The sequence below is a fragment of the Eublepharis macularius genome, chromosome 5, assembly GCF_028583425.1.
Source record: "Eublepharis macularius isolate TG4126 chromosome 5, MPM_Emac_v1.0, whole genome shotgun sequence".
In the NCBI taxonomy this organism is placed as follows: Eukaryota; Metazoa; Chordata; class Lepidosauria; order Squamata; family Eublepharidae; genus Eublepharis; species Eublepharis macularius.
In genome coordinates, this window is record NC_072794.1 from 164,641,294 (window position 1) to 164,664,583 (window position 23,290).

The 23,290-nt window shown below is 46.0% G+C and overlaps 1 protein-coding gene across 1 annotated transcript in view; it reads right to left on the minus strand.

Moving 5' to 3' along the window:
* Window positions 1-4,449: 4,449 nt before the first annotated feature.
* Window positions 4,450-23,290, minus strand: part of CHRNA4 (cholinergic receptor nicotinic alpha 4 subunit) — a 106,010-nt gene continuing 87,169 nt past the window's right edge. The window contains exon 6 of the mRNA XM_054980192.1: window positions 4,450-4,707. Within this exon, the coding sequence (XP_054836167.1) occupies window positions 4,582-4,707 (126 nt within the window). The 3' untranslated portion in view covers window positions 4,450-4,581. The remainder of the gene's footprint in view (window positions 4,708-23,290) is intronic.

The window sequence follows — 23,290 nt, forward strand, 5'->3', positions numbered from 1 at the left end:
AAGCTTGTCTCCTATGCAATCCATGTATGGCATTTATAGACGTGTTTGCATTTAAGGCTCGACTGCATCTCGCTTGTAGAGTTTTTCAGGTTCCTTGTAAGTTACCGTTCTTTTCCTTCAGCACTGAACAAGCTGGCCAAAGCAAAGAGATGGATTGTTGTTCATTGTTAGAATGTGTTAGGGAAGGTTGATCTTCTGCCCAACTAGTTCTCATTGAATTATCAAAGTGGGCATATCGAGGCAGGGCTAGCATCAACATAGCTGGAGGTGGGGCAGCTGCCAGGGTCCAGAGTTTCCAGTGGGGCTCACTGATGCTGACTCCTTCCCACGCAGCTCCTCTACCATCTGTCTGCATGTCTATCTCTATCTGTTTACTTGAAGCACGTTGACACTCATGCTCCCAATTGTCCAGTGTCACTGGGGAAGGGCATGTGAGCTGGGCATAGTGGTTGCCATGGAAGCAACACTGTGGGCTGAAAGAACTGTGTAGAGTTGTTGAGGAACAGTTGTCATGTGGTACAGGCAACTGAGCATGGGTGATGGGAAAGCTTGTGAGTGGGAGAAAGATACACAGGGGGCACACACAACTGGAGATGGGAAGAGAAGCATGAGGAGGCTGAGGCACTCTCAACCCAGCCCCCAGCCCTAGAACTGGCCCTGTATGGAGGCCAGTATTACTGAGTCCATTTCCCAAATGGCTAAAGAGCTAGAATGCAACTTCCATTCATTCCAACATGGAGACAATTCTGGTAAGTTGTTCCAATTGGCCACCGTGCAATGCAGAGGGAGAAATGAACGCTTTCATTTGGACACTTAATCCAACCTGTGAAACTACTAGTCATTTGGGGAAAGGGATGGGACAGCCCAACCAATTTTGCAGAACCAAAATAAAATGCTCGCTGAAAATGGATAATCTCTTTAGATCCTTAAAGACTTTTTTTCTATGAAAGTTTCTAAATTTGAAGGACAAAAAGGTGGTTCTCACACTTGCCAGTAATTTGTTCTCCTAAAGCAGTTTTTAAGAGTGTTTCAGTTGTAGCCAAAGCATGAGACATCAATCAAACGCAGTGCAACAGATAAACCAATACTCTTCTCCTACATCCCAGCTGTACTAAATATCCCTTTTCCTCCCAGTTCTCTTTCCCTTCAAATTCCCCATGCTGGAAACCCCATTATTGTGTGTTCACACTGGCCATCTTCTTTACATTCAAGTAAGGTAACAAAAAGAATGACACATGAGGCCATGGTTACTCAGAAATCTTTTATTTCAAGTCTGTTCCTGAAGCTTCATCTATTGTTTCTCTTAAGCAAGAGAGATTTGGCCCAGGGTCACATGGAATAAAAACCTGGAAGAACCACCCTTGGGATCTCTAGTTTCTTCTGCTCCAAAAAGTCTTTTTTCCAATCTGGATTCAGGTCCAGTAGCACCTTAAAGACCCACCAGATTTTCAGGGTATAAGCTAGGGAGATGTGTCTCTTGAAATCTCATACCCTGGAAATCTGGTTGATCTAAAGACATTATTGGACTGGAATCTTGTACTACAGACCAACATGGCTCCCTGCCTGAAACTTTTTCTACCTGGCTTTCATTTGAAAAATTCAAGATATAACCTCAGCCCATGTCCTTAAAAAGATTGAACTAGCCAGAACCAAGCTTGATTTGAATTGGAAGGGTGAGTTCCAGAAGTTGCTCTACCCAATGAGGACCAGACCACAAACGATAGTGTTTTGCTCTATAATCGATGAAACATTTGCCATTGATGAAACCACTCCCATGTATTAACCTGTAGTGACATCTTATGTGGCTGCACCTATTCTTTCTGCCAAATTCATTTATCCAATATGGCCTGACCCATGATTTAAAATAGAATCTTCCTAACTAAAGGGATGCCAATACAAAACCCACCCTTCAGTACTGGACTCAATTTAGGGTGCAGTAAATATACCCATTTTCTGCACCTAGGAAATGTGAATTGTACAACTGGAATAGATTACGTAAAAGGATGCCTTTAAACTTTAGAAACACGCAAAAACTGGGCATGGCATGTTCTGTCTCAAACAGCATACACAATACCTTTTATTGAATCCAATGTGTTGGCGGGGGTGGGGGCTGACTTTCTGTGCCGTACAGAGTTCTTCTCTGGCCATTCCTTTGTGAAGAAGAGATCGGTGCATCTCCAGAGCATATTACTGTTTCTACATCCTCAGCCAGTAAAAGACATCAGAGTCCTTCTGGATTTGCCAAAGGGAGCTAATTAGAGATGGGCACAAACCAGGAAAATGCTGAACCGTGCGGTTCATCACATTTCACGAACCACAAGCCATGAACTTTCATGAACTTGCCCGGTTCGCGAACCGGTTCATTTGATTCATGAAAATATCACTTCCGGGACAGCAGAAGGTCTACAGAAAGCCCATGCCCCCTGTTGCCTAGGAAACTGATTGATCAGCTCCAGGCTACCTGTAGTGATGAACCAAAATGTGAACCAAATGAACCGGCCTAAAGTTCATTGCGGTTTGTCAGAAATGGGCTCTGACAAACCGCTGGTTCGTGAACCATGAACCGACCTGGTTCGGTTCGTATTTTGGTTCGTGTCCATCTCTAGAGCTAATCATTATATAAGTGTAGGAATGGGATACTATTCCCACTCAAACTGAAACCCAAAAGAACAGCCAGCCCCTGAAAAATGTGGGTCTCTACCATTATCATCACAACCAGGGCAAGTGCCATTTGAACTTGAAAGACAGCCAGAAATGGAAGCCCTGACCATATATGGGCCTGCATCTCACCACTGGTCCTCTAAGGGCCCAACTAGACATGGTGCTGTCTCCAGGTTCCCCCTAGGGATGCACCTGCATTTTGTTGAGCCGTGAAAGCCAGTAAAGAGCGCTGCAGGGATCCACTTCTGGTCAGGACCACTGCTGCACAGGGGGAGGAGGGGCTCCTGCCTCCCACCTCCCCGTGCCACTTTTCTGAACTGAAATGGTGCCAAGGATGTGTGTCGGCAAATAACCAGGGAGAGCATCATGACTAGTCATGCCCCTACTGGCTTTCTTTCTCCTGCAGGAGATCTCCCTTTGTCTCTGAGCTGTAAAGCTGAACTACCCAACCAGAAAAATTGTGCAGTGCATTTTTTTGGTATGCTGTGCCACTTCTAGCTGCAGGTGGAAGAATTACTCCCCCGTAAACATACCACCTGATGCCAGAAATGGTACAGTCCCATAAAAGCCATAGTGTTTGTTTTTTTCTGATCGTGGGTTTCACTCCTCAGAACGTGTGGCTCTTAGCATTCTATTTTGAGTTATAAATGTAAATGTTTTTGCAGTCTTTTCATTCTGTGTTCCTTCCATTCTTGAATTTGAAAGTTGCTGTCATTTGGGATGTTACGAAAGAAATGTCATCATGCTTACTCTTAGCGCTTTATTTTAGATTCTGCCTTTAAATATATTTGTGTGCTTCTTCCACCCTGGAAATAGAAAACTGTTGTAATTTTGGTTGTTATTCATGAAATTCTTGAGGATAAACCTGGGCCGTTTCCAGGTTGAGGATAAACCTGGGCCATTTCTTTTGTCGGGATACAGTGTCTTCGCGCGTGAAATCGCACCAGGAAGACGCTGTTATCGCACGATTTCGCGCAAGCTCATGCTGCATCCCGGCAAAAGGTAAGCCGTGTGGAAACGGACCTGTAATATGCTCAGATGGATGTTTATGTATTAGATTTTAATGTTTACAATTCTACTAGCTGTTCTAATTTGGTAAATCATGTTTATACGTCATAACAGATCCCCTGACAAAGCTTTTAAGTGAAACGCATTGGGATCTACAAAACTTGAATAAAGTTTTTTCACCTTGCACCTGGTTCTTCTTTTCTTCTGCATACAGGTGCAGCCATTACTTCTCCTACAACCCTGTAAAAGCCATAGCATTTGATTTTTCTGATCATGGGTTTCAGATTAGCCAGTCCACATATGCGGTCCATCAGCCAGCAAACCATGTTTTTTCCCCCTCTGCATTTTGCTCTAAGTTTGAAGCAAGCTTCTAAGGATCAAGAAAACTAGCTTTGGATTTCTGATCATTGTCCCTGTTATTTTTCATTTCTGCCAACAAATAACCCAGTCATCTCAACCTTTACTGTGCCTTACCTGTTGTCCAAATCTACACCATCAGGAGCCATTCCCTTCTTGGGCTTTGGTTCAGCACCAAGCCATTGTTTAACTTCCCTGCTGGCTTTCCAGGAACCGAGTCTACTATAATGTGCCTATTTGGCACTTGCTTGAAGGGAATGCTGTTGTGGTCTTCGGAGTATATATGACAACAAATGCCGTCATGCTATGGATAAACTTTAATTAACCAGCCCCCCTTCCCTCCCTCCCCCAAAGAGATATAGAAGATGAGGATGGCTTAGGCAGGTGATGCAACCTTGGAAGGCATTCCCAGAGCTTCCGGGAATGATTCATGCGGGGCCATTACAGTAAATTATTCATGGAGACTGTCTCCAGCTTTCCGCATTGCCCCTTCCAGGTGGACTGAAATCTATCAAATGGGATGCAATTGATTCCTCGGCAGAGTTGGTTTTGTTCTTAAATCATCCCTGCGAGCCACGGAGGGAGGAAGAGTCCTACAGTACCCAGCAAGCAAACGATGATGAACATCCAGAGAAAGATTCTGTCGATGACCATGGCAACGTATTTCCAGTCCTCCTTCACCTGCAGGGAGAGAAAAAAGAGAGAAGAAAGAGCACTTGCCAGAAATAGAGTCATGTATAGCCAGGGCTCATTTTGAGGGGGAAAGTGCAGGAATGCAGTTTCGGCAGTTCCCCAAAGAGGTCACATGTCAGGTGGCCCCGCCCACCTGACTCTTGGCCATTTTAGGCCCGTTTTGGCCTGGATTGGGGCCAAAACGGCCCGGATTGGGCCTCTGATGGGTGGTGGATCACTCTCCTGCTCAGCAGCGGCCCGATTCTGACCATTTTGGGCCCCTTTTCAGGCATTTTCAGCCCCTTTTTGCCATTTTGGGTCCAATTTCAGCCCTGAATGGCCAGGATTGGGCCCAAAACAGCCAGGATAGGTAATGTCAGGGGGTGTAGCATATGCAAATCAGTTATGCTAATGACACACTTCTGGCGAATGGCATGGTATATGCTAATGAATCATGCTAATGAGTTCCTCTAGCTCTTTTTCTACGAAATGACCCCTGTGTATAGCAGAGGGAGATGAGTGAGGGTCTTCAACCACTGCTTGCCCATTTGGCATTTGGGTTGGGTCACAGCTCAGCGGTAGAGCAGAAGATGAGCATGCAGAGGGTCTTAAGAGCAGCTGTGCCAGATCAGATCTATGGCCTACCTTAGTACAGCATTAGAGTGGTCAACCGGATGTCCCCGGAAGACCTACCGGAGGGGCATGGAGATCAGAGCCTCCCCCCATTCTTTCTCCTCAACAGCAGTATTAGGGCTGCCAGACCCCTGGTGGGGGCAGGGGATCGAGGGTTATTACCTAAGGTTGCCCACCTCCAGGTGCAGAAACAATTATACAGGGGAAACCCCCCACTGCAAGCCAACTTACTATCCAAATTTAGCCATTTTAAAAAGGAAATTTTTCAAAAACAATGTTTATAAATAACAAGTCGAACCTCCGTAAAGTGAAGAAGTTTAAAGTGCAAACTGACAATTAAATATACAGATGGAGGTGGGTATACGCCACAAACAGTTCCATTAATGTCCAAAATTGTTTCCTTCCAAACAGAAGACGGTGAATGAGATGTTAAGTAGCTCTACCCAACGAGAAAACTGGCATTTTCACTTGTTTCGACTGTTCTTTCTCAAGAACATGCCAAACACAAAGAAACTTGTTCCCGACGGTATTGTTTTTTATCTGAATAACTCGTGTAGATTTTTTTATCATAATCAGAGGACCATTTCTAGGAATTACAAATCATCTCCTGTCTACAGAGATCGATTCTCCTGGAAAAATGGCTGCTTTGGAGGGTGTACTCTTTGGCATTATACCCTGCTGAGGACCCTACCCCAAGCCATAACCTCCCTGGACTCCATCCCCAAATCTTCAGGAATTTTCCAACCTGGAGATGACAGCCCAATTACCACCTCATTAAACCTCTGGCATCCCCAGTAATGAAAGCTACTCAATATGTGTGGTGAAAAGTGCTGTCAAGTCATAGCTGACTAATGGTCCCCCCCCCACCAGGTGGGGTTTTCATGGCAGGAGACTTACAGAGGTGGTTTGCCATTGCCTGCCTCTGCAACCCTTGTCTTCATTGGAGGTCTCCCATCCAATTACTCACCAAGGCCCACCCTGCTTAGCTTCTGAGATCTGAGGCACACCTGGGCTATCCAGATCAAGGCACTAAATATGTATGCTGCTTCAAAGAACTGTGGTCATTAGGTGAGTTATGTGCCCTTCAGCAGGTTTGATTGCCCAATTCCTACGTAGCCCAAGCCACTGTTTATTGAATTATTTCCCAAGCCAGTTGGGAACCATGGAATGTTCATTTCAAGGAACTGCATATTCACATTTAAAGCCTGCCATAACCTGGACCTCTCATCGCCACAAAACCACCTCCACCCATGTGCTCCCAGAAGACAGCTCTGAGCATCAGGCCAAGGATTAGTTGGTGGTCCTCCACTGTTTCAGGATTGTGCTCAGACTGGGCTTCCTGAGGTTGCAAGAAAGACCCCAACTTTGCAAAGCTTTGGGTGTCTCTGTAAAGCAGAGTTTTTCCACTTGTGGTGGCTCATAAATGGAAGACAGTGATGGTGTAATATCTCACCTGCTTCTTTTCATTTGCATCATATTTCTGTAAGGGGAAGTTTGAGTAGGCTTAAATGATGGACGCCACTTTAAGTCCCATTGATCGGGAGAAACGTATGTATGCATGTGCCCTCAGGTCGCAACTGACTTATGGCGAACCCAGCAAGGGGCTTTCAAGGAAAGTGAGGAGAAAGATGGTTTGCCATTGCCTGCCTCTGCAGAGCAACCCCAGACTTCTCTGATGGTTTCTCATGCATGTTCTGACCAGAGTAAACCCTGCTTAGCTTCTGAGATCTGATGAGATAGGACTATACCATGTCGCCTTCCCTCCTTGATTCAGAGAAACGCAGGATATACTTAATTCAAATAAATAAATACATAAAAGAGATAAAACAATGTATTCTATACAAAAGTTTGCCTGAGAAAAGAATGGTGATGCCAATTAAATTCTAGATCCGGCAAGCCAACCAATCTCATGCCATGCATGGTTGTCACGCTATGCATAGCTTTGCCATGCCAAATCTGATATGGGAAATTCCTCAAGATTTGGGGGTGGAGCTTGGGGAGGGTGGAGTTTTGGAAGGGGAGGGGGCTCATTGGGGATTTGATTCTATAGAGTTCCCTCTCCAATTTTACCATCTCCCTCAGGGGAATTGATCTCTGCTGTCTGGATATCAGCTCTAATTCCAGAAGAACTTCAGGACACACCTGGAAATTGGTGACCACCAAGCATGCTTCTGAAAAGTTCTTCTTGCAGCTACTCTGGAATGAAAGTGGGAACTTTCCTTATACTCTGCGAGTGACTATTCCACAGAGTGGGGAACACTGTTCAGAAGCATGGGGATAGCAAGAAGGAGCTCCTGTGAAGGGGAAAGAGGTATTTGGGTCCCAGATTATGAAGAATTTTAAACTTCACTCAGAGAACTAAGGGTTGGATCCAAACTAAATTTCTTGCTAAGGGGAGGTACAATTTCTGTCAATTCCCCCTTTCTATTGTAGAAAGTCAGTTTGCTGTAGTGGTTAAGAGCGACGGAACTCTAATCTGGAGAGCCGGGTTTGATTCCCCACTCCTCTACTTGAAGCCAACTGGGTGGCCTTGGGTTAGTCACGGCTCTTTCAGAGCTCTCTCAGCCCCACCCACCTCACAGGGTGATTGTGAGGATAATAATAATAACACATTTTGTAAACCGCTCTGAGTGGGCATGAAGTTGTCCTGAAGGGCAGCATATTAATTGAATGTTGTTGTTGTTGTTGTTGTTGTTAATATTATTATTATTTTAGACTTCCCCCTCATACACACACATCATTCCTCAAGAGTAAGGTTGCCAAAATCCTGGAGATTTGGGGGCAGTGTCTGTGGAGGGAAATTTGGGGAAGAGTTTCATCAAGAATCTTTGGTATATCATAGAGATTAGAACTGATCTCTATAATCTGGAGAGCAGTTGTAATTCTAGGAGAACTCCAGGCCCCGCCTGGAAGTTGGCAAGCCTACTCAGAAGCTGCATTTCATAGAGATCAGTGGGCCTTCATGTGAGGAGGGAGGAAGAAAAAAATCCCATCCTACCGCAGGGATATTTAGTCTGCATCCACCCCTCGGAGTGGAACTACATCTGATGAAATACAAAGAAAATGTCACCAAATCTGATGGTGGCAAAAAATAGGATAACTTTGAATGCTGATCGGTTTGAACTGGAGTGAGAGTATTAGTAAAGTCAACAGCCTTTGCAAAAACTGGGGATCCGTCCCTATTGATTTATAATGCCGTTGAAATGTTCGCTCTCCCCTCCCACTCCAACACTGGCGAACTTCTTGTTGAACATGTCAGAAAAAGTCAAGCGACTACTAAACATCTTTAAAAGTTCCACTCATCAAAATGTCAAGAGTTCTAAAAGAAATGCTCAGAGGTAGAGTTCTACCTAGGGACGGCCTGTCAGTTAAATGTTCCCCCAGCTGTCCTTCATTGCTCTTAAGGGAATGCAAACCTTTCTTACGTTGTTGTCAGTCATGCATACAAAATCATGGGTTGACAGACAATTTTGTTTGTCATTCTGTGGGTTTAACGAGGGGTATGCATCTCTTCCCTTCCCAGAGAAGTGTCTCTGGTCTTATTCAATCCCTTTGTGGCTTTCCTCAAAATTCCTCAAATGTTTTCTTGCAGGAGAAATCTTCATTTTTTGCTTCAGGCGGAATCCAGTGACAACACAGAAACGATCTGCAGCAGCGGCAATAGCATCCATCCCCCAGATGAGACGTTTTCCTGGTCCTCTAAAAACAGTCTGGGGGCTTCCTTAGAAACCCTTCAGTTGCTTCCCCCAAGGAGGAACCCCCAATTTATCAATGCGCACATTTGCATTAATACAACCCTGCAGAAATGCAAGACTCAGGGCCAAGCTACACGTGACGAATGACACTTGAACAGAAAGTGTATTTCTCCCTGTTCACTTGCCCTCCACTCAATCCACTTGCCGTTCAAGGGTCATTCGTCATGTGTAGCTTGGCCCTGAGGGGATTGGGTGTGTATTAAGATTAATTAATTAATTGATTCATTAATTCATATATGCCCCACATTTCTCCCCGGGGACACAAAGCAACTTACAACAGTCTTTTCTTCTCCACTGCATATTCACAATAACCTTGTGAGGTAGGTTAGGCTAAAGTGGTCCAAGCAACAGTCACCTCTAGATTGGACTACTGTAACACACTCTATGCTGGGCTTCCCTTGAGCCTGATCCGGCGGTTACAACTGGTACAGAATGCAGCAGCGCGAGTTATTACCAGAATACCAATATGGGAACATATAACACCGGTACTACACCAGCTGCATTGGTTACTGGTAGAGTACCAAATCAGGTTCAAGGTTTTGGTACTAACCTATAAAGCCCTAAGTGGACTGGGACCGTCGTACCTGCGGGACCACCTCTCCCCATATGAGCCCCAGAGAACCCTTCGCGCGAGTGACAAACATCTATTAAAGATCCCTGGCCCTAGGGAGGCCTGTCTAGCATCGACCAGGGCCAGGGCGTTTTCGGCCCTGGCCCCAACCTGGTGGAACGCTCTGTCTTGCGAGACAAGGGCCCAGCAAGATTTGCTTGCATTTCGCCGGGCCTGCAAGACGGAGCTGTTCCGCCACGCATACAGGTGATGCTGGGTGGTGCCCCCCCTAGTGTGTGGGGGGGTGAGATTTTGTGCCCTCCCACCCAATGACACCTCCCATCTTTTATATAGTTGCTGTAAACTGCTGTATGGATGGTGATAGGTGAATGTATAACGTGCTGCTATGTTCTCTATTGTTATAGCTGTATTTATATAGTGGTAATATATGTTTTTAAATGAATGATATGCATTATTTATATTTTTAATGGTTACTGCTGATAAATTGTGTAGTGTGTTTTAAGTTGTTGTGATCTGCCCTGAGCCCACCTTTTTGGGGAAGGCGGACTATAAATTTAAGAAAATAAAAATGAATAAATAAAGGCATGTGACTAGCTCAAGGTCAACCAGCTAGCTTCCATGGCAAATTGAGGATTCAAACCTAGATCTCCTCGATCCAATATGCAATATCTTGAACTGAGCCTGGTAACAGATAGGTAGCCAATGGAGTGACTGAAGAATGGGAGTAATATTCATGCTCCTCCTAGCTCTCGACAAAAGCTGAGCTGCAGCATTCTGCACCAACTGCTCCGAGTTAATTTAGAGGGGAAACCTATGTACAGTGCATTACAGTAGTCAAGATTACCATGTCATGGATCCTGTTTATAATTTCAAAATCTGAAGAGAAATTCAGAGGGTGAGGCTTCAGGAAGCATAAGAGAAGGACATAAGAGCATAAGAGAAATGCTTCCAGCGGTCCATCTAGTCTGGCATTCGGTCTGACACTGTGGCCAACTGGATAGTCTAAAGAGTCAAGGCCTACCCCTTATGTGGCCTCCTGGCTTAGGTATTCAGAGGATTGGTGGGGGAGAGTGCCCTCAAGTCATTGTTGACTTATGGCAACCCCTGGTGGGGTTTTCATGGCATGAGACTATCAGAGGTGGTTTGCCATTGCCTGCCTCTGCTACCCTGGTCTTCGTTGGAGGTCTCCCATCCAATTACTAACCAAGGCCAACCCTGCTTAGCTTCTGAGATCTGACGAGATCAGGCTCAGCGGGGCTATCCAAGTCGGGGTATTCAGAGGTTTACTGCCTCTGATAGTGGACAGCCCTAGCATACTGTCAAAGCATTCCCTCGTTTTTGTTTTTTTTCTATCTCAGACTGCTCTTGCCAGTTAAGTATGAGATGGCTTAGCCAGAAATCACTCCAAATGTTGTATAATCCTGGCAAGGTCAACATTTCTGGGCTAAAAATGACTCGATACAGCCTTGGCAATTTATCCAGCTCTTCCATTTTTAGCAGCATGGCAAGAATTAACCCCCATGGTTACCCACACATTCCTTCTTCCATTCTGTCATTCTCTCCAACTTGACACTTTGCAGGAAGGCTGCTGTGTAAAATCATCAATCACACTGACTTTCCACATTAATTATGATCAGGAGGCAATGTTTTTATCTCGGAGGCCAGGAAATCATGTCCTATCAAGACAGCCCTAAGTTCCAAACGAAGTATGTTACTGTTAATGGCTCTTGGAATTATTTATGGTGCATAAGTTATCTGGCAAATTCCCGTCTTTGTGATGCTTACAAATCACTTCCCAAAACAAGCCCTGGTTTCTTGTAATGGGCTGGAAAGTCACAAAGGCTGAGCGAAGAGTTTAAGACAATAAATTAGTACCCTGATAACTAAGATGCCAATCTTCTGCATAGTGGAAAAGAGCGAGAGTCTAGTAGCATATAAGTAACAAAATTAGTGGTAGGGTATGAGCTTTCGTGAGCCACAGCTCACTTCATACCCTACCACTAACTTTGTTAGTCTTATAGGTGCTGCTGGACTCTTGCTCTTTTCCACTGCTACAGAAAAATACGGCTACCCATCTTGATCAATCCTCTGCATAGTTACTTAGCATTTCTGACATTGCATACATCTGAAATGAAGGAAAAATGGAATCACAGAAGAAGCGCCGCCAAACAAAAGGCCACCTAGTCCGATCCCTGCAAGCAAGGCCAGAGCTCTCACACACCCAATCCTCCCTCATATTAAAAGGATTGTCTTTAAGGGCTGGTTCCCAAATGCATGTAGTCTACTTAATGAATGTAACATCTACTTAATGACTGTTAGAGCGGTCTCTCAGTGGAACAGGCTTCCTTGGGAGGTGGTGGGCTCCCCTTCTTTGGAGGTTTTTAAGCAGAGGCGAGATGGTCATCTGACAGCAATGCTGATTCTGTGAACCTGGGCAGATCATGAGAGGGAAGGCAAGAAGGGTTACATCAGGGCTTAGTTCTTGTGACCCCTACTTACATGCCCGGGGTAAGGCTGATCACTACCTTGGGGTCAGGTAGCAATTTTCCCCAGGCCACTTTGGCTAGGGAAACTGATGGTGTTTTGCCATCTTCTGGGCATGGAGCAGGGGTCACTGGGTGAAGGTAGTATCAAAGGGTCCACAGCGTCGAAATCGCAGGAGGTCATAGTCCCTCTATACTGCCTTGGTCAGGCCGCACCTGGAGTACTTTGTGCAGTTCTGGAGGCCTCACTTCAAAAAGGATGTGGACAAAATCGAGAGGGTGCAGAGGAGACTGATGAGGATGATCAGGGGTCTGGAGACTGAGCCCTACGAGGAAAGGCTGAGGGCCTTGGGAATGTTTAGTTTGGAGAAGAGGAGATTGAGGGGGGACATGATTGCTCTCTTTAAATATTTGAAAGGCTGTCATTTGGAGGAGGGCAGGGAGCTGTTCCAGTTGGCAGCAGAGGGTAGGACCCAAAGCAATGGGCTCAAATTACATGCAGAAAGGTACTGGCTGGATATTAGGAAGAACTTTTTCACGGTCAGAGTAGTTCAAAAGTGGAATCAGCTGCCTAGGGCAGTGGTGAGCTCCCCTTCCCTAGCAGTTTTCAAGAAGAGGCTGGATGAATATTTCTCAGGGATGCTTTAGGCTCATCCTGCACTGGGCAGGGGGTTGGACTAGATGGTCTGTATGGCCCCTTCCAACTCTATGATTCTATGAGTTGTGACTTTCCTGCATTGTGCAGGGGGTTGGACTAGATGACCCTGGAGGTCCCTTCCAACCCTATGATTCTATCCAAAGATGGCTTACATGTGTGAATAAGCCATCACTGACTGCAGAGCCAGACCCTTCCTATCACTGCAAATTAGTTATGCTCGATCACCCACCACAACTCACCAACTTACCAAGCTGTTCAGGTGTGGCTGAATTAATTTGGATGTATTCGTTTCTAGGACTGGTTTGCTTTCCTTGCAGCTGCTAACACTCTTCCAGTCTGCTGCTGCCACCTCCACTCATTAAAAGACACATTAAAAATAGGAGATGGGGTTGAGAGACTTGCTACATAGCTGTCTCTATATACCCTCAGTGTCTGCCCGTGAATGTAAATAATCGCATGATCGGTTCTTTCGACCTCTTCACAAAATAGATGCCCCTGACTTTGCAGGTTAGAAAAAACAGGCAATACAGGGTGTCCAGCATTAAAGGACACAGTTATCCATGCAGGCAGAAAGAAGAGATGAACCACAAGCAATTCTGCAACGACAAGTAGGTCACTTGAGTGACCAAGCCCAGAGGATCTTTGCTTCTGCTCTAGTAATTAAGAAGATTTAGTCAACTTTGGGTTTTTTTTAACCTACTACCAAACCTGACCTGGCCCTGAAGCGCAAATAGCTACAGCATGGTGCTTGACACAAATTTTGACAACATCCATCTAAGCAACCCAGTCGGAAGCTCAGCTCACCTCCTGGGTAATTGTGTCAGTTTGTTCAAGCTAAGTTTGCATGGTGATAAATTGTGTGTCGAAGTTCTCAGCTCATCCACCATAAACACAATTTCTCCTCCAGAGCTAAGGCCCTGATTCAAGTTTCCCTTCTCCAAAGCTCCTCTAAAAAACACCAGTCATATCCAGTTTGCTCCTGCAAGTTTACTCCCATTCCCTTATTCCTGGTTTAAATGCATTCACGGAAATAAATCCCATGTAGTTAGGGTCACCAAGCTCCAGGTGGGGTCTGGAGATCTCCCAGAATTAGAAATGATCTCCAGACTACAGAGCAGTTCCCCCGGAGAAAACGGCTGCTTCTGAGAGTTTCTACACGAGACATCTGACACATGAAGGACACGTGTCGGGAGATGCAGTGTTAGCTGGGAAGGGTAGTTTAAAAAGACAAAGCCTGCAGCAGAGCAAAGGTTTTGCTATACTGGAGCTGTGTGAAGGGGCTGTGAAATGCTAGAAGAGAAACTTCAGCCCATTGTAACCTCTCCAGGTCCAAGGATCTGGAGGGCAGCTCCAGCCCATTTCCATTCCTCACTGCCCTCTGGTTGCAATCCCACAGTTTTAGACAGGAGAGGTGAAACTGACAAACCCTTCAGGGAGGAGAAGATGAAATTGATGAACTCTCTGAGGAGCGATCTCCACCAGCTGTCTCTTTTTAAACTACAAATCCCACCTAACATGGTATCTCCCTACACTTGACGAACACATGCCAAGGTCATGTAGAGAGACTCTGAGGATGGATTCGATGGCATTATACCCTGCTGAGGTCCCTCCCCTCACCCGACCACACCCTCTTCAGGTTCCACCACCAAAATCTCCAGGAATTTTTCAACCCAGAGTTGTGAAATTCCTGAAATTCACTAAGACAACTCCAGAATAAGTGTGCTTAGGAATCAAGCTGTGCAGCCTGCTTTCTACACATTTTACTCAAAAGTAAGACCTGCTATGTTCGATGTAGCTTGCTCTCTAGTAAGTGTGCCTAGCACTCCAATCTCCATGCATGTATGAATATTCCTGCCTGTTAGGGAGGGACCTTTGGACCCCCTCCTCGGGTCGCCAACATCTGGCAAATTTAATCTGCATCGGACCAGTTTTGTAACACTATTACTTCTGGCTTTGCTCTTTTCTTTCTTTCCTTTTTTTAAAAAAAGACTCAATCACTTAATTAAAGGAGCTATTTGCTTTTAATATAATCACATTTCCCCTGTGGCAGTGGGACTCGAAACGAATACTGATCAGGGCCTTGGAGACAGACCCATCTAGTGAGTGATGGCTGGAGAAGCGAGAAGACGCTCACAGCCCGATCTTATGCACAGTTGCTTAGAAGTGAATCCTACTGAATTCAATGAGACTAGAGCCGCCATTCCTTTTTTTAAAAGAGGGGTAATTATTACCCTGGGATCATATGCGCGTGGAGGGGACCACATCAACATTAACAAACTGTATTATGCTCCAGCATTTGCAATGATCAGACCCTTCTCCTTCCAAAGCAGTGAAAATATAACCCTTGGACCAGGTTGTATTTCTGCCCATCTGCCCCCCCATGCTTCAGGAGTTAGAGTTTCACCAGCCTACACCTACACCCTTTTCTTCCCTTGTGCATGGTGGGCAGGGGAAGGGGGAAGGGTGCCCCATCTGGAATGCTGAAATCACATTTGTACTGAGATGCATTTTATTGGTTTTATCTATTGTAATTTATTTATGATTGTAAACTGCCCTGAGCCTGCTTGTGGAGAGGACGCGCTAAAAATCTATTAAATCAAATCAAACCATGTATTTATTTTATTTATTATTATTATTTTATTTATCGTATTTGTATTCCACCCTCCCCATGAGCAGGCTCAGGGTGGATAACAGCATTAAGAACATTTAAAACATTCCATATAAAACATTTAAAAGCATCATACAAAAATATAAAAATAGCAGCACTCTTTTTCCTGATGGCGGCAATACAGTTAATAACAAATAATGCAACAGTACAATTGAACATAGCAGCAGCTTCAGAACAGTGGTGGGCAGCTCTCATAGAGGGGGGGGGGTAGATGTTGTATCCTCCGGCCAGCGGAGGCCCAGCCTCAGCCATAAGCCTGGCGGAACAACTCTGTCTTACAGGCCTGGCAGAAAGATAGTAGATCCTGCCGGGCCCTGGTCTCAGTAGACAGAGCATTCCACCAGGTAGGAGCCAGGACTGAGAAAGCTCTGGCTCTAGTCAAGGCCAGGCGGGCCTCCTTGGAGCCAGGGACTGATAACAATTTCTTTTCTCCTGATCAGAGGGTCCTCTGGCGAACATACGGGGAGAGACGGTCCCTCAGGTATGCTGGCCCCAGTCTGCACAGGGCCTTATAGATCAATACCAAGACCTTGAACCTGATCTGGTACTCCACTTTACCTTCCATTCCACTTAGCAGACTATTGTCTAATAGCAGGATCTGCTTTTATTTTCCTGTTTGGCCAGCAGATGTATTCCACATCTAATCCCATTAACCCCCTCCCTCTCCTTCCCCTTTGCACACCCAAGCAGGTCAACCACCATGCCTCTGAGCACGCCTGAAGGGCAGGCCGAAAGAATCCTCATGTCAGCCAAACAGAACAGAAGTAGGGTTGCCAGCCTCCAGGCGGGGGCTGGAGATCTCCCGGAATTACAATTGTTCTCCTAACAATAGAGATCAGTTGCCTAGAGAAAATGGCTGCTTTGGAAGGTAGACTCTATGGCATTATACTAGGGATGCCAGGTCCCATGGAGAGGACAGGGGACCTCCGCTCCCACCCTTTGTCCCCCGTCACCACTTACCTGGCCGGTGCGGGGGGGAGAGAGAGCAAAGAGACTTCCTGAGAGTGATTTGCAGTGAGCTGATTTGGACCTAGGGTTCCCATCCCCCCGCTCAGGGCAGGAGATCTCCTGATCCCACCCTCCCTCCCCCGCGCCCGCTTACCTGGCCAGTGGGGGGCGTGCTCCCTGGGGCGCCCCCTCCCCGGGTGGTGCGGCATGCCCCAGTGTGTGGGGCATGCTCCCGCACAGCGAGAGCAGGCGGTGGCAGAGAGAAAGCAGGTGGTGGTTGCAAGAGCATGCTGCTCTCACTGCTGCTGCCGCCACCCGCTTTCTCATCACAGCCACTGCCAGTGCTCTGCAGCCGGCACCAGCAGGGTCAAGGGGTGCAGCGGCAGCAAGAGAGTGAGCTGTGCCCATGGCCTGCTCTCTTGTCACTGCCGCTGCCGCTGCACCCCTTGTCCGTGCCAGCTCGGGCAGCACAGGGGCAGCGGCGGCAAGGGAGCAAGCTGCGGTGGCCACAGCCTGCTCTCTCTCTCTCGCCGCCACCGCTGCACCCCTTGTCTCTGCCGGCGCAGGCAGCACAGGGGCAGCAGCAGCTGCAGCGCACGCGAGAGCTCTCTTGCTGCCACTGCTGCCCATGTGCTGCCCGCGCCAGCAGGGACAAGGGGCGCAGCGGCGGCGGTGGTGAGAGAGACAGAGAGTGTTGCCTGTGATCTCTGCCCTTCCTCCCTGTGTGATGACATCAAAAGTGACATCATCACGCACACCGGGAGCGGGCGCACGCGCTCACAACAAGGGCAGCCCCCAATGAGGTAGGAGCCAGCGTCCCAGTCTCCTGCTGGGAGACTTGAGGGACCTGGCAACCCTACTTGGACCCCATCCAGGCTGAATTGGGCCTGTTTGGGGCCCAAATCAGCCCGCTGCAAAGTGCAGGAGCATGCCTGACCCTTGCGTGATGATGTCACTTCCCGAAATTGACATTATTGCGCACATGTGCAAAAACAATCAAAAAGGTGCATGCCAAGTTCCCCCTCCCACTGGGAGGATAAGGCACCTGGTAACCCTGAATTATATCCTGCTGAGGTCCCCCCCTTCCCCAAACCCCATTCTCCCCAGGCCCCACCCCCAAATCTCCAGGAATTTCACATATGTAAGTTGACAACCCGAGGGAATTAATTCATTCTCACAGTCCTGCTAGATTTCCCCACCGGGAGAATCCTGAGATCCAAGCCCCCTTCAAATGAGAGGATTCCTGTTTGCTGAAGGGGTGCAGTGTTATGTAAATGATCCCAATTTTATTTTTGCCTTTCGGTTTTCCAAGTCATAAGTTCCTAACGCACTGCCATACGAAAGGCAGATGGCTTCTGAACAGAATCTATGCATGTCTGTTTTTCCTTCAATCAGGGTGGGGGGAACAGCATTAGCCCAGAAAACAATGAGTGGGGAAAGGAGCATCAAATGAACATTTATTCCATGTTAAAACATTGTTGGATATTGTGCTCTTGGTGCATGGTTGCAATAATCCACAACAGGATTGGCTTGTCTACATTGGAAAATCCAGTTGCAGATTACTGCTATAGCACAACCAGGGCTTTTTTTCTGAGAAAAGAGGTACTGGAACTCAGTGGGTTGCCAGCAGAGGGGGCAACTCTTAGCGGGAGGTGGTGCCTCGGTACCACATGTGCGCGCGCAAAGTGCACGCATGCTTCCAGGACCAATGACATCACTTTGGGTCAGCTGGAACAAGGGGGGAGTTTTTAAAAGTTTAAATCACCGTCGGTGAAAATGGTCACATGTCTGGTGGCCCCGCCCCCTGATCTCCAGACAGAGGGGAGTTGAGAATGCCCTCCGTGCCACTGGAGCTGGAGCGGCATGGAGGGCAATCTCAACTCCCCTCTGTCTGGAGATCAGGGGCCGGGACCACCAGACGTGACCATTTTCAAGAGGTTCCGGAACTCCGTTCCACTGCATTCCAGCTGAAAAAAAGCCCTGATCACAACCATAGCTCTAGATCCCAGACAGACAAGGGGAAACTTTGTCATTAAAAGTTTGTCAGGACAGGTTGTTAATTTGCTGTTTCGTGCATATACATTCTTGCGCTGCTTTCCTACAATTCTCGCTGTCCCTCTTTCCCTGCCACTGCTCACCCAATCCATCCACTAGAAAACAGCATTAAACTATTTTCATAAAGTGCTTTCCTTGGTTTATTCATTTATTTATTTACTTCATTTATATCCCACCTTCCTTCCCAAAGGGATCGGAAGTGGCTCACATAATTCTCCTCTCCTCCCTTTCTCTCTGTGTTATCCTCACAACAACTCTGTGAGGCAGGCTAGACTGAGTGCGTGTGAATGGCCCAAGGTCATTCAGCAAGCATCCATGGCTGAGAAGGGGTTAGAACTTGAGACTCCCAGATCCTAGTCTGACACTCTAACCACTACACCATACTACGCTACTCTAACCACTATACCATGCTACACCACTCTAACCACTACACAATACTATGCTACTCTAACCACTACACAATACTACACCACTCTAACCACTACACCACACTGATTGGTGGGGAAGAAGCCAGGCCTCTCTAGTATTAAGTAACCAAAGCAGAAGGGCGCTGTGTAGTAGATAGCAATATACCAAACAAGGACCTACAACGGTTGGATCTTGAAGACCCACACATTTGAAGCACGCTGTAAAAAGGTCTGTAAATAGAAATAGAAAATGGAGCCCAAGCTCTCTTCTTTGGAAGCCTTCAAGGGAACCCGAAGCCGCGTTCTATTCACCTGCTATCTGCGTCTCCCACTTGGGATTACAGAAGTGAGGTTTCTTGTTGCACTTGGAACTGTAAGTAATGATTCTATGTAATGAAGACCATACGACTATTGAGAGATTCTTTGAGCATTGTAATTTTATTATACTTTATTAATATTACAGCTACCTATCAACGCTCTTGAAAAAGCGATACCGAAACAGGAATCCAGCTTGCGCCCTATTGAATAGTTGATAGCTGTGATTCATCCCCTGTACGTCCAGTTTTCTCCACTGTGAGTTCTCCGTTCCAGAAGCCTGCTCCTTGCTTGCCTGCAGCTTCGGGTTCCCTTGAAGGCTTCCAAATACAAGAGCTTCGGCTCCGTTTTCTATTTCCATTTACAGACCTTGGAGAACCTGGACTTTTGAAAGGGATTTCTTTGATGCTCAGACTGTTTGGTCATTTATAGGTTTCTAACATCTTTGAAACTTGCCTATTGTAGTTTGACTGCATGAATAACGGCTGGCTAGATAAATAACCATATTTTTGTTAAATTGTTAGAGGAAGTGTGTTTTCTTCCAGCTATACAGTGTGCTTCAAATTTGTGGGTCTTCTAGATCCGACCGTTGTAGGTCCTCTCTAGTATTAAGCCTTGCGAATTTTATACCCCAGATTCCCAAAACCGAGCATGTTCATCCAGTGTTCCAACTGGATCCCAAATACTTTGTGTGTTCTCATACACTGACCCAGCATGTCCAAAGCATGCAGCCACATGAGGAATACTGCTCACGGGAGAATGCAACAGACTACCCAAGCATGAAAACAGTGGATGCGCTCCATACGTAGCTGATTTTAAATCATGGGCTAGATTTGGCCATGATAATCCCTGGGACATCCATAATCCAAACCAGCAACTCGGGGACATCCCTCCAGACTGCTTGGTTCGCGGCCATGATGAATGCCACTAATTTTGCAGAAGTAAAACTGCTAATTTTGACCCGAGTCCAAATTACCAACTCAATTACATGGGAGGTGGGGGGGAGCAGGTATCACAAGCAGTGTAAATTCCAGTTTTGAACAAGTCACATGTGATTTCCACTCCAGTCCAGACTAGCGTCAAGGGCATCAGCTCCATTTTCATCTCCAATCCACTGTGTTTGCAGAAGAAGAACAATCTTTTAAGATTTTAGATGGAGGTCTTTCCTTGTAATCATCAAAGAAAGATGTAGGGGGAGGGAGTCCTTCTGCATCCAGTCTCTGAGGTGCTTTATTGTAAACGGGCTGCCAAGATGCACAGGTTGGGATGATTCCCCCAAACCTTCATCTTTAGTACATACTTAAATGTTTCATTTCCTCCCTGCAGGACTGATTGACACTATTTATAACTCTCTGATATAGGATGAGTCGCAATCTCCAGTGTTTCCAAAGCTCAAGTTGTGTGTCTTCCGTGATTACATTTTGCAAAAAGTTTCAGCATCTTGAAGGGGGAAAATAATACCCTCAACAGTTTCTAGACCAATACATCGCAAAGATGGGCTCAAAATTGGTTAGACAAGCTAAGGTGGGGAAGGCGGAGTTCCACCCACAGGGTTGCCAGCCATCAGCAACTAACCAGCAAGGAGCCAGTTTGGCATAGTGGTCACTTAAGAGTATAGGACTCTAATCTGGAGAACTGGGTTTGATTCCCCACTCCTCCACTTGAAGCCAGCTGGGTGACCTTGGGTCAGTCACAGCTTCTCAGAGCTCTCTCAGCCCCACCCACCTCACAGGGTTTGTTGTGGGGATAATAATAACATACTTTGTAAACCGCTCTGAGTGGGTGTTAAGTTGTCCTGAAGGACGGCATATAAATCGAATATTTGTTGTTGTTGTTGTTGTTGTTGTTGTTGTTGTTGTTGTTGTTGTTGTTGTTGTTGTTGTTGTTGTTGTTGTTGTTACCACCACCAGTGGGAGAGGAAGGAGGCACAGATGGGGGAATGACATCATACTGATGGTACCATGTCGCTTCTGTCAAATACCTAGGGGTAATTTCACAGTGCCAACACAATGATCTAGGATTCACTCCAAACTCTATGGTAAAACCACAGAATTTTGGGTGAATCCTACAGAATAGCACCAATGCAGCGACATCACTTCCAGGTTTTTGCCGGATGTAACTTTCCCAGAAGTGATTTTTCCCAGACATTCCCAGCTGAGTGATGGCAGTAGGGTTGCCAGCACAACACTGACAACTGGTGGGAAACTCACTCATTTGGGTGGGTGACATAGTAATGTCACTTCTGGGATGACTGCAAGTGACATAATCACATTGTCAGGGACACTCTAGCATTTAGCCAAAACTCTATGGGTTTTTTTCCCTAAGAAGAGTGGTTTTCTTTCACATTCTGTCAAGTCTCTCTATATTGGACATGAAAATTTCTAACACGGGGTCAGAGAACATTCGAAATGGTCTCAGGATAGGCCCTCAGCGGTCACTCTCAACAACTAGCAGAAGCAATGTACGTTCTGCCCAATGAACAAGTTAGTCTAAAGTGACTTATGTTACAATCCTTTGCATACTTATATGGGAGTAAACCCCGACTGATCATAGCGGGATTTATTTCTGCATAAACATGCACATTGAGATTTATTTCCGTGCAATCTTACATTGAATTGAGTTGCTAATTTTCATTATTTTATGCCTGCAGAATACATCAGTACAGAGTTTTAAACTTTCTGGTTTGTTTTTCCAATACAAAATATACACAGGCTGGTCAAAGTTATTTTAGTGTGCTTCAACACAATTTTCTGGGGAAATTATTTTAGTCCCTGTGGCGCCGGAAAACAGAGAAACAATTTTCCTTGTTCAGCAGCCAACCAAGAACAAGCTCTCTAACAATATAGATTCTAAGTCTTTTCCCAATAAAGTTGGAGCAAATCCAGGGTCACCCATGGTAATTTATTTCCCTCCAATTTGATTCTTTGTCCTTGCACTGGGCTCTCCTTTATTATTATTATTATTTTCTTCCACTGGATTAATCATGTCACGGGGCTATCCTTTCTAGCCAGCAAAATTGGGGTGAAGTTGCCAGTGGAGGGCACGTTCCCGTCAAGAGCTGGGATGCATTCGACAAAAGAGAAGCATCGATGCAATAAAGGAAGATGCAGCCAGGAATTGTATTTTCATTGCACGGTCCAGGTTGCAAATTAAAGATGGAGAAAAAGAATAGAACCGGGGGGGGGGGGGGAAGAGAAAATTCATGGTGTAATGATTTTTTTTCATTATAATCTTATAAGGAGAGAAGTTTGTGTGAGATACGGGAGGTAGGATTTCTCCAATGAGTTAAAAAAAAGAAGAAGAGAGATTGCTTCTATTATAAGAAATCATGGGGAGCCTGATAAGGAACAAATTCTATAGTACAACTTCAAATGAATGGCATGAGTTGTGTTGCTAAAATTGCATGGTGAGCCCATGGGTTGAGGGGCTTTCAGTTTGTAGGATAGGAAGCTTTTACTGTGTTCAGATCAAATCCCATACGGCAGGTGTTGGCTAGGCAGTTCCAATTTGTCTTGAATTAGGATGTTTCCACACAGCCGGTCTTTTCTGCCCCTTCCCTGCTTTTGGCGTGTGTTTTGCTGAGTCACTCCAAAAACTCAGCCTCTACACACACTCCCCAAAAGTGCTTACCTTGCCGTTTGGGAGGGGAGGTTGGGCACTTTTGTCATTGTCACCTGCCTCCCTTTCAAATGTTTTTTTTCTCCGCACATGCACAATTGCATGCTGAGAGTTTCAACGGAGGAGCTGAGTTGTAATTGGATCATTCATCAGAGCGCTTTAACCATTCACTTTCCCAAGAATGCAGAAGAAGCTCTCTGTCAGACCATGGCAAAGGAAAAGACCAGAGAAAATGCAGTCCCAGAAAAGGCTCCGAAAAAACGGAAACCAAGCAACCTGTAAGTATTTTGCAAATAGAGATATCTGGAATCATGGGGAAAAGCCACCAGCATTCCGTGAGTGGGCCGTCCCTATAAGGACATGTGGGAATGACCTTAGTTAATATCACCATTAATATCACCAATATTTAAACCTAGGTTAGTTGACTAATGTGATGCCACTCTAGGACTTGCGTTTCTCCTAGTACCTATGGTATATCATA